We start from the raw sequence: 12,081 nt of genomic DNA on the forward strand, positions 1-12,081 counted from the left end.
CTGCACACAAACATATATCTTGAATTAATGGCTTTTACCTTGTGCACTTCCATGTTTGTGCAATATTTTAAAAAAGCTGTTTTTCCCTCAGCTAAGGATCAAAAATATGAGGGCCATTTTCACCATCAGTAAGAGAGGCAAGAAATGCAATGTGTTACTTTGCAGTCAACTGCAAGTATGGTCTCATAAACTGCCATTCTGTGAAGACTTTCAGGCTCTTTTCAAGCTTTCCTAAACTTTCTACTTCAAATTTAGTTTTAGACATTTATACACAGAGAAGCCATTGAAATCCACAAGCACATGGACAATTTCAATAAAAAGGAAGAAACCATGAAAATGAACAGAATTTGGCTGCCCGTTTTGAAAAACACTAGAGTCAAGACAGTGACTAATCAGCTCCACACAGACACAGAATGACTACAGATAATCAAAGGGAACAAAGGCCAGACTACTTCTATTCAGATTGACCTTGCTATTGACCTTGCTATCTCCTTTGTTACTCACATGCTACACTTCATTGTTACTCACTTGCCAGGCCACTCCTATTCAGATGCCCTCACCTATTGACCTTTACTCACAAGTATATATATTCCACTTGCTTTCCTTTCCAACTATCAGATCCTCTGAAGATGCCAGTCACAGATGCAGGCAAAACGTCAGGAAAGAATGCTGCTAGAACACGGCCATACAGCCATACAACCACACAGCACCCCAGTGATTCCAGCAGTGAAAGCCTTCGACAATACTTTAGACATTTATATTTTCAGTTAAGTAACAAATTCAGCTCTTTAGTTTATTGGAAAGGCTTATAATAATAACTGCTATAGGATTTGCCCCCCTATCAAAGATCTATTTAGCTCAGTAGTACTTGAAATCTGGTTGTGCGAAGCCAATGTTTAAGGGAAGCTCAAAAAAACAGCATGGTAAAAGTATCAATGGGCAGATGGTTTAATAGTTAAAGTGATGTACTAGAACTGGAAAGAACCAGCATCAAATCCCTTTTCAGCTCTGAAGCTCATCAGGTGACTTTGACCTAGTTATTCTCTCTCTATAACCTGTAGCCTGACCTACCTCATAGCAAGTTATGAGAATAAAAGAGCGGTCGTGACTTACCGCAGTCGCCATTGCTGCTGGGGAAGGGACAGCCTCCTTGTTGGCTGCTGCCTTCCCGGCGGCCTCGCGAGCTCCCATCTGCTCGCGAGGCTTCAGGCTCACCATGCCACGTAGGCACGGCAAGCCTCAAGGGCGCCGAGCAGTGACGCTGGGCGCCCTGACGTCACCGGGGAGAAGGGTCAGAGCAACCTATATAAGGCTGGGCCCGGCCTAACTACCTCCTACTTCACAGGATGCGAGAAGATCTAGAACGGATCTGCGGGATGTTACCCGGGACCACGCTGTTTTGGTCCAAGCTGCTGGAGAGGCGCAACTAGCAGGGCGCCATATCCACGAAACAGGTGGACTTGGCCAGGATTAACACCTGTCGGGCAGTTTCAAGTTTTGTTTGGTCAATAGGGTGGAGGAGGAGGAGGAGGAGGAGGAGGAGGAGGAGTTTGGATTTATATCCCCCCTTTCTCTCCTGCAGGAGACTCAAAGGGGCTTACAATCTCCTTGCTCTTCCCCCCTCACAACAAACACCCTGTGAAGTAGGTGGGGCTGAGAGAGCTCAGAAGAGCTGTGACTAGCCCAAGGTCACCCAGCTGGCGTGTGTGGGAGTGCACAGGCTAATCTGAATTCCCCAGATAAGCCTCCACAGCTCAGGTGGCAGAGCTGGGAATCAAACCCGGTTCCTCCAGATTAGATACATGAGCTCTTAACCTCCTACGCCACTGCTGCTCCTGTGATGGTGCATTGCTCATTGGGACATTTCACACAATGATGGTGCATTGCTTATTGGGACATTTCACACAAACTGGCCCCTCTTTATAGGGATGACACTTATCATCCTGGGGCATGGACTGTTGGTTGCATAGCATACATGGCGAATTGTGTGATTGGCTCAAGGTATAAACGGCGTTTGGCAGGAGCTGGAGGCCAGCTCTCTGGTGGATTGCGCATGGGGGACTGATCTTTAGCTTGGGGTCAGTGGGTGAAATACCCGCTTTATTGGAACCTCCTCATGAGGTTTGGGATGGAGCAAGCCAAGGGGTAACCTACCCTGACATGGGCTCCTATGGCTTGCGCCCCTGGCAGCAATAGAGTCTTCAGGAAGTGGCAACCGCCCATCTGGAATCTCACAGCTGCTCCAGCGTGTGTTAATTTTTCATCAGCAGGCGTGCTGTAGAAAAATGTAGGTGTCTGGGGTACAGCACTCGGGCTGCACAGTACACAGATCAGACCCCCATGCTGCGCCATACGCTTTGTTTACCTTGAACCAATTTTGTTAAATAAAATGGTTATGGCCCACTTTTTACCACACAAGAAAGTATGTTGTTCTCATTTATTCTGGAAAGTCTAGGAGGGTTTTAGCTACTTCCCTCAAGCAGCAAATGGAGGCAGCACCATGAATGGTAAGATTAAAATGTTTATGAGAAATAACCCCCTCATTTATCTGAATTAAGTTACTTTAACATGGTTCTGCTTATCAACAAATGGATATCTTTGGAGATTTAATGCATCACATGGAGGGGCAGAGAACTATTCCTTACTACCCTGTTTCCCCAAAAAAAGACATTCCCTGAAAATAAGACGTAGTAGAGGTTTTGCTGAAGTGCTAAATATAAAGCATCCCCCGAAAGTAAGACATAGCAAAGTTTTTGTTTGGAAGCATGCCCGTCGAACAGAGCATGTAGCTGTGGAGTGGAAAAATAAGACATCCCCTGAAAATAAGACATAGCGCATCTTTGGGAGCAAAAATTGATATAAGACACTGTCTTATTTTCGGGGAAACATGGAATGTGATTGCCTATGAACTTAAAAAAAATGAGATGTGAAATCATGTGCAACAACCCTACTAAGAACTGTTCTATAGTCTCTCAGAAAAAGATGTTAGTAGGATGTATATTCATCCGCCACAGAACTCAACAGGCTGGACCTTCTTTGCTGTAGAATGTTCCACCTGGGTTTTAGTGCTTACCTAGCCCTGCTCCTCACATCCATTTGAAAGTAAAAATACAATGAACTATAAATTCTCTTGCATCAAAGTACCAAGTTCAATAATGCACAGAATCATGGTTCTGACAAAGGTGATGCATAAGAATGAATAATAATTCATTTGGGAGTATATTCTAATGCAGAAACATACGATTTTCCTGACCATGACACCTTAACTGACCTTACTTACACCTTTATCTGAGACAGAGTATAGCCAGTTTAAAGTACACAGTTAATTTACTTCATGGTGACATTATGAACTTGCTATCATCTTACCTCTCTCTGGAAGAAATTCCAAGCATGAGTAAGCCACTGATATCTAGGTAAGCCATAATTGGTCATTCTGGCTTTCAAAGTGATCATGTCTGACCATTGCACAGGAACCTGATGGAAAAAAAAGGAAACATTTCAAATAAACAAAGGTCACAAGTCCAGAAAAGAACTGAAAGGCATCCGTAGACATTTGCAGAAACTAGGACAGATTCATAGCAACCCTTTTGAGAACTACTGATGATGAATTATTGCTTTCAGTACTGATTATATAGTAAAATGGCCTTGAGGGAATGGTCTCTAATATAACAATCAGGCTTCTATGTCCAACAAAATTATCTACTGTTTTTCACAGTAGGATTTTTCTCTTTTTATTGTAAATATTACCATAGCTACAATGTATTTTACCTGAACTGAAATACCAGTATTATTTTGTATAAAGGTGAATAATCAGCCATAAAGAATGGCGGGGGGGGGGGGGGCGGGATTCTTATGGCCATTCATCCTCTTCCAAAATAGTGAACATAAGCCTGACATACATTTTGTTTATATGAAATAATCCTGGCACTTCCATGCAGGAAAAACTTTTTTTTCAGTCCTAAAAAGTCTATATTTTCAGCAGCATAGATTAAAATCTGAATTTTGAGTGTTTCGTTTTATATATTTTCCAGAAAAAGCATCCAAATTAGTGAGAAAAATAATCACATTTTCCATTGAATTTTTTTTTGTTTTTGAATACAGAGGACATGATCCTACAAGACTCAAATCAATAAACAGAATATACATTTCCATTCATGAACAAAGCATATTCCAAAAGCTCTAGAAGTAGATGGGGCTTACTAGCATATTCTTTTTACTTTTGCAATGTGTGTTTTGTAGGGAGTGAGAAAGTATTTCCTTTCCAATGACTTTCCCAAACTGAAACTATTTTTAGATGTACAGCTTGCTTTCTCAAGTCATAGAGCATGACCCCAATCAGCGCATGAGTAATAACATTAAGCACAGTTTTGCTTCCTCTAGCATGACTGTTAAAACTGAAAACTGATTTCTAGTTTACCGAATAAAACACCAGTAATCAAATATCCTTAGTATATAATTCTGTATTCCTTTATTATGTATTATGGATGTTGGCTTTTTATTATTTGATTAACTAATATTTAGAAACAAACCAAAGATACTGATTCAACAGGATTATTTCAGTTATATCCCTCCTGTTTTTCCATGCTAGTATCTTTCCACTGTTCATTCATTGGCTATTGTCACAATGAAGCCACTATTAGAGACTTTATCATATTTCACCTTGGCCTTGTCTTTTTTTTATTTGGCAAAAAAATGAAAGGATAAATATTCTAAAGTAGGAGGCCTGCAATAACTGCATCTTGTAAATCAAGCAACTATGACATGCCAGTTATTTATCATGTAGAAAAGAATGCTGAAAACTATTGCGAAAACAGATGGCACAATTCAAGACATAACTTTTGTTCTTAATGAATGTTTCCAAAAGATGATACATTTTGGAGCATAAACTCACTTTGAAAGCCACAAATTATGCCAACAATAATACTTTTTAAATCAATTTCACAGGGTCTTTGCGCATTCATTTTCTTGTACTATCACATTTCAGTATTCAGTCAAGAAGTCACCACCATGCTTGATAAAGAACAAAATCAGCACCTTTCCCAAAGTTTATAACAACAATCTTGACGTTGCTACCAGACTTTGGATCTCTGCATGATAAAATGCTGAATGTCATCCAATGAGCTCAAGATTCCTCAGCATTTGTAACATTTTGTGCTGTCTTGGGAAAACTTACAAATTTTGTAATCTGATGGCTCCAACTTTTCAAAGCAAATAAATGAATTGTGTGAAGGATGTGAAGGATACAAGGGACTGAGAAACAAACCGCCATTATACATATCCCTAATGCAAGCTCTTTTACAGTACAATCCTGTGCAATTACTCCAGTCTAGGACAACTGAAGTCAGTGGGCTTAGACTACAGGAACTTAGATTGGAGTAGCTCTGCATAGTAGTTTGCTTTTGGAATATTAAGTGCAGACTTGGTTGCTGTATCTCAAAAAGGATATTGAAGATCTGAACAAACCAGCAACAAAATGATCAAGTGTTGGAGATGAGGCTAAAGCACCAAGCACCACTAAAGGATCTAAATGAGATGAGGCTAAAGCACCAAGGACTTTGTAGATTAGGAAAAACGGAGACTGAGGGGTTTCATTATAACAGCCTACAAACTAATAAACGATATAGAGAAAGAAATGGTATAAAGAAGCTCTGCTTTCTCTCCCATAATACTATGGGTCACGCTATGATTGGGCAGCAGATTCAAAACAGATAAAAAGAAATACTGCTTCACACATGGTTCTTTCTACACAGCACAAATCTTGAGGACGTTACAGTGTTTTGAGGAGGACCTCTGCACAGCTTTCTCCCCCAAGACGTCTTCAGATCGGGTTTTCCTCCCAACTTGTGGCAGGGGCGCAGGGCACACACATGCCCCGGGCGCAGTTCCCTTTCACTCCAGCCATGAGTGAGGGCTATTGTCTGTGGCCTCTGCTTGGGGGCTTCCCTGTCGCATTTGACTGGCCACTGAAGGAAACAGGATGCTGAATGGTTTGATCCAGCATGGCTACACTTACATTCTAAGAATAAAAGAACTGAGTCACACGGTGTTTCTCTGACTAACACCTAGCACACAGTTGACAACAGATATTAAACAATAGTAATTGATGTTATAAAACTGACGTACAGGTGCAAGCATTGCAAAAGAGGTATGAAGATTTTTTCTATCTTAAAACAACTTTTCTTAATTATTACGTAGATTTTACAGCACCATTAGCCCATAAACCAGGGGTAGGGAACCTGCGGCTCTCCAGATGTTCAGGAACTACAATTCCCATCAGCCTCTGTCCGCATGGCCAATTGGTCATGCTGGTAGGGGCTGATGGGAATATGAATTCAGGCCTATGGAAAGTCTCCTCAATCTTCAATAATTGATCCATTAGATACCTGGTATGAACTTTTTGCATGCACAAACTTCTACTTTTTCTTCTACATTTTATCAGTTTTAAAAAGCAAAAAAACTCAAGACCAAAATGCACCCAACAAAAAAAATGAAGAAAGATTACTAATTGTCTCCTAAGTAATAATTTGCCAAAAAAGACAAATTCAATACCAAATGTTAATAAACATTTTATACAGATTAAAATAGAGAGTTAGTGGCACTTTATGCCCAACACAAATAAAATGTCTTGCAGACATTTTAAAAAGAACCATTTTGGCTTTTTTGTCCACACAGCTTGGACAAAAAAAGTGTTGCCAGGAAAAGTAGTTCTTTTTCCTACCACCACCCCCAGCCACTAGCTCTTACTTTCATTTTCATCACATCTTGCCATTTTCTCTTACTTTGATTCTCCCTGCCACCTGCCATTTGGTAAAGGTTTCCCTTGGAGCTTTGCTTGCAGCTCTTCGCCCATGATTCCACTGTATGAATAAAGTGCATGAATAAAGTTAGTTTGGACTAGAGATTCAGTATACATATCGCTTTTCCTTTTTTGTTGGGTTTTTAGGAAAGTGTCTTTGAAGCTATGACAACACAATACGAGAATCTGCAATATGTGCATATTTAGAGTCGTCATAGCTTCAACGACACCTCCCTCAAACCAAAAAAAGGGAAAATGACATGTGCTGAATCACCAGTCCAAACTAACTTTATTCATGTACTTTATACAGTGAAATTATGGGCAGATGAGCTGCAAGCAGAGGAAACCTCCAAGAGAAACCTCAGCAAATGGCAGGTGACAGGGAGAATCACAAGCAGGAGAATATGGCAGGCGTGAGCTACAGGAAAAATGAAAGTAAGAGCTGTTAGAAGTCAAGTAGGAAAAATAAAATGCTTCCTTGTTCTGCACAGGCAAGGGAAAATGTCGTGACCCTGTCTTGGAGGGGAAAAAATATCTCTAGCATTTTCTAAATAAAACATGCTAAAGATGTCTTGGAGGGAGAGCTGTGTGGAGTTCCTCTCCAAATTGCTTCTTTTAATGTCCTCAAAAGATGTTTTATTTGTGCTGTGCAGAAAGGGTCATAATCAACCAAATAACAAATAAAAGATAAAATTGTTAGTGATTAATTAATGCAGTGTTTGAATGGCTTTGTAACATGTTGATCTGGTTTAATAACATAATCAACAACCTAGAATCAATTTCCTGCAAATGCATCTGAATGCACTTGCCTAACCTTAGTAAACTTGAGTTTTCCCATTAGAACAGGTCTAAAACTGCACCTCAGCAATGAGCTCAGAAGGGACACAACTGCATCATACTAAAAGGAATGCCAGTGTCCATCATCAAATTATTGTAGACTATTGCATCTTGTCACTATGAGATGACTTGTGGAATGTTTTTGCCTTAGGTTATCTGATTCCTGTCTGTATAGAAACATCACTTTAGAAATAATGTTCAAGCACACACACTGAAAAATGATAACTGTAACTGTTATGCAAATATCATAATGTGTGGCCTTGCCTATAGCATTGGAAATAAATTTGTAAGTCTGAGGGCAGCTCGTTTGAAAGGCTTAGAAATGCCAAAATAAAACATGACTTTCTTCCCTTTCTCGGATTCTGAGTAAATCACACTCCAAATTTTGTTCTATCTGGTTATTTTTTCCATTAGAAGGACGGAAGAAAAAAAGGAGCAGGTCATTTGCTTATACTGTAGCTGGCTACGATACTGAACTGGTGACATGAGACATTGTCATGCTTTTCATTAACACTAATTGTTTCCTGAAAACAAAATATCACACCATGACAAAGAGTTAGAAAGTGAAATGACAACTGCAGAGAAAACTGGAAACTACTGTTAAAGACAGACAGGACTATCTGTTGTGCCACCTGAGGATAGCCAGACACAGCTGTGGATGGAGTTAATTGGCTTGCTTGACTGCCTTGGTGGAATTCTTCCACTTTTTGTAAAGATTAACATATGTGAACTTGCAACAACAGGCGTTTAAACTAGCTGTACTGTATAAGCAAAGAAATTAAAATCTCAATCTTCAGGGTAAATGGATATCTCGATACATGTCTGATCATCTACAAGACACCATAATGGCTTTACACAAATGCTTTAATCAAATAAGACATTTTTTAAATTTCCAAAACTGACATTCTCAGTTTCAAATGTAATACAAATTAATTATGAAATCAAACATATTTATTTCCTTTTTCAGATTTCAGATGCATCCATCAGAACTAATCCTTTCCTTCTATAAAATATAAGGCATTTAGTGGAAAAAAGTACTTTTAATTGTGGTACCCCTTATGCAATTGGTGGGAAAATGATTTAATTCTGAAATGGGAATGTGAATATCTAGGAATGTAGATAAAAGTGTATCATTTCATTGCTTTCTTATCAGGTATATTCTCAAACACCATTTTTATCATCACATTTATTTACTTCTCAGGGCTGTTATCAAGGTTCAATGGATCCTGGACAAAGACTACTTGCTACAGTGCTTCCACCTCTTTCTTTCCCCCACTGCCTAGCCATTAATCCTTCCTCTACCCACTTGCTCATTTTCCAACCGTCCCAGTGTTTACCCACCTTTCCTGATGTGTTCAGCAGTGCATGCTGCTGGAACCTTGGATAGGGGAAGGGCTCACAAAACTGAGGGGCAACAGGGGAGGAAAGCAGATGGGGAATAGCAGTAATGGGCCCGCTAGAAGACCCCTACCTGATATCAAGATATGGTGATGCAGGCTCCATTGCTTCAAATAACTTCTAGACCCAATCTTTGGCTTCTCACTTAATGTATATGGAAGAAAATTAAACATACAAAAATATTTTTGGATAGCAATGAATTTATACAACTCATGGTTGTTGTTGAAAGATTCGGAATTGCTAGTGATACTCGGCTCCCCCCGCTCATAGCCACAACAGGCCTCCAAGAAAGCAAGCCCCTGAGAACGTTCCCTATACTTTAAATATCGTGTTCACTCTGGCTGTAAGTTAGAAGACAACTTTCTACACACAGACTCACAATAATCATCAAAGTGGAGGTCAATTAGTCTTAAACTATTACATTATTATTATTTTCATTTCTTTAAGCTAATTTGAAACCATCTTGGGACCCAGCAAAATTGGTCTCTACACCTGCTTATTCTACTATATTCTAGATATTTAAACAGTCATTTTTCAACAAACAGTTTGCTCTCCTCCTCCATTTCATTTTCACTACAACCATTGTGATTAGGTTATGCTGAGAGAGACAGAGAGAAGCCCTTTCCTCACAGACCATTTAAAATGTTTGGGAAACATTTGAAAAAGAACCATTTTGGCTTTTTTTTGTCTGCACAGTACAGAAAAATAAAATGTTTCAGGAGAAAATGTTTCTTTTGTCCATCACTGTCTGCCACTTCAGATTAATTCTCAATCCTCCCCACCATTTTGCCTGCTAATTACGCCAACGTGTCATTTTCCCCTTTTTTATTTTCAGCACGATATCTTTGAAGCGACAAAGACTTGATATGCACTCATATCCAGTCTTTGTAGCTTTGAAGATATCTCATCGAAAATAAAAAAGGGTAAATGACACATTGTCATAATTGACAGGTAGTGCTGAATTTTTCCATGTACTTCACTCACTGAAATGCGCCCAGCCATGATGCCAGCAGAGGAAACATCTGTGGGAAAGACTTAGAAATTGGTGGGCACCACAGAAAATCAAACTGAAGCATCAGAATGGCAGGTGTGAGTGGTAGAAAAAAGTGAGAGCTCTTTATAGTGAGAGCTCTTCACAGCAAGCAGGGACTATTTTGAAAACAGTGTCAGAAAAAAAGTCACTAGTTTAGCATTTTCAAAATAAAAAGGTTTAAGGAAAAATAAAATGTTTTCCAAACATTTTGAGCAAAAAGTAGTGTGGAAATCCTTTTATTTCTCAACTTCAAAATGTTTTATTTGTGCTATGCGGAAAAGGCCGAGGGGGGAGGGGGGGTGAAGCTTTCATGGCAAAGTAGGGATTCAATATAGTCATCATTTTAAAAAAACCAAGAAACAGACCATCTGTGTTTGTAGAGGTAGAAAAATGCAAGGCCAAACAATGGCAATCAAAGGCTGTGCAGAGGAACAAAGAAAAAAACAGCTATTGGTACAGAAGAGACCATTTGTACAGATGAAATGGGCATTCAGGAACTATAAAACATGAAGGGAACTGAGTCATTCGTTAATATTTTCTAAACATATTGCTGATTTTTTTAAAATGGAGGAAGAGTAGAACACTGAGAATTTTAGCACTGTACATGTTAAGATTTCTAAACCTGTTATAATTAATAAAGTCAGTTGACAGATACAAAATGATAAGAGTGTTTCATAGACCTCAAATGGTGGAAAATTATCAAGCAAAAGTATAAAAGTGAGGAAACAGGTTTTAGTTAAGATCATAAAGCACATATTGGTAGAAAACATAAATGTACATGAAAAATGAAGGAATAAATAAATATTTCTAAAACACTGAAGAAATATTTGAAACTGTTTTGAAAGGCTGAATACCAATAGTAAGCTCACATTTAAAAAGTGAGAAACATTCACAAGTAGACAAGTAATTATAGTTTTTTTAAATTTCCCCCTCCCCCTAGCAAAAGGAAGAAACATAGAGTAATGACCATGACAAGGGTGGAAATAGCCATATTCAATTCAAATAAACTCACTGGGTATTAGTAACCATTTAAAGCAGATGGACACAAAGATCTGTGGAAAAGAGAACTCTGAGGGGGTAAGATGATCATAATTATTACTAAATTAACTAAGCTATCAAAAACAATTGCACAACTATAACAAGGCAGAAAAATGCCAAAACACAGGACACCCATGAACATTTATGTAGATGAACAGACTGAACAAAACAGAAGAAGTATTGCAGCTCAGATTAAATTTATTATGGAAAAGAGAGTAATAAAGAAAAACACGTTGAAACAGTGAGTGCTCACTGAGCAGAAGGAAGGATACAGGAAAACAGCATAAAACAGAATTTTTAGAGCTACTGGCTCCTGATGCATCTCCTCCAGCTGAACATCAGGTTGACATTTTTTTTAAAAGAAGTAACTTCAAGAAAAATATTATTAACACACATCTACGGCATTAATATGTTAAAAGTTTGTATTTTTAAAAGTTTTTAAATAAGATTTTAGTGGGTTGGATCCTAAAGTCACTGAGCACAACAGATCCTTATCTCATGTTCCTCACTGCAGCTTACTGTGTTCCCTGAAAGGCAAGGGGGGGGGGGCGGTGAGGCCTGGTATGCTACAAGAGAAGGGATAAGCACATACACACACACAAATGGATGTGCCCATCCATTTACAAAAGACACGGGGAGCCTTTCTAAGCATGTCTATTCAGAAGTAAGTCTCATTTTATTCAGTGGAGCTTATTCCAAGGGAAGTATTTATAGGACTAGAGCCATAAAAATCTTACACATCACAAATATGTTCATAAAGTTTTTTAAAAATGGAAGATAAAAACCTTACTGCTTCATTTTTCAAGTGCAGTTAATGAAAACATTACAAAAATAACTGGCTTAGAAAATTTTGCATGACATAATAAATATAAACAAAAGCAAATAAACGTAATTCATTTATACCAAGGAGGGCGTGCGTGAAATGTATCAAAATGATGGGAATAAAATCGAAACTGATTTTTTTTCAAGTGTATACATT

At 38.7% G+C, this 12,081-nt stretch overlaps 1 protein-coding gene across 4 annotated transcripts in view; it reads right to left on the reverse strand.

The window, feature by feature from the left end:
* The window catches only part of TSPAN12 (tetraspanin 12), an 85,493-nt gene that overhangs the window by 7,855 nt on the left and 65,557 nt on the right, over positions 1-12,081 (reverse strand). For all 4 annotated transcript variants that reach the window (XM_048501893.1, XM_048501890.1, XM_048501891.1 and 1 more), the window contains one exon: positions 3,367-3,474. In XM_048501893.1, coding sequence (XP_048357850.1) covers positions 3,367-3,474 — 108 coding nt within the window. The remainder of the gene's footprint in view (positions 1-3,366; positions 3,475-12,081) is intronic.

Source organism: Sphaerodactylus townsendi, linkage group LG06, assembly GCF_021028975.2.
Source record: "Sphaerodactylus townsendi isolate TG3544 linkage group LG06, MPM_Stown_v2.3, whole genome shotgun sequence".
NCBI lineage: Eukaryota > Metazoa > Chordata > Lepidosauria > Squamata > Sphaerodactylidae > Sphaerodactylus > Sphaerodactylus townsendi.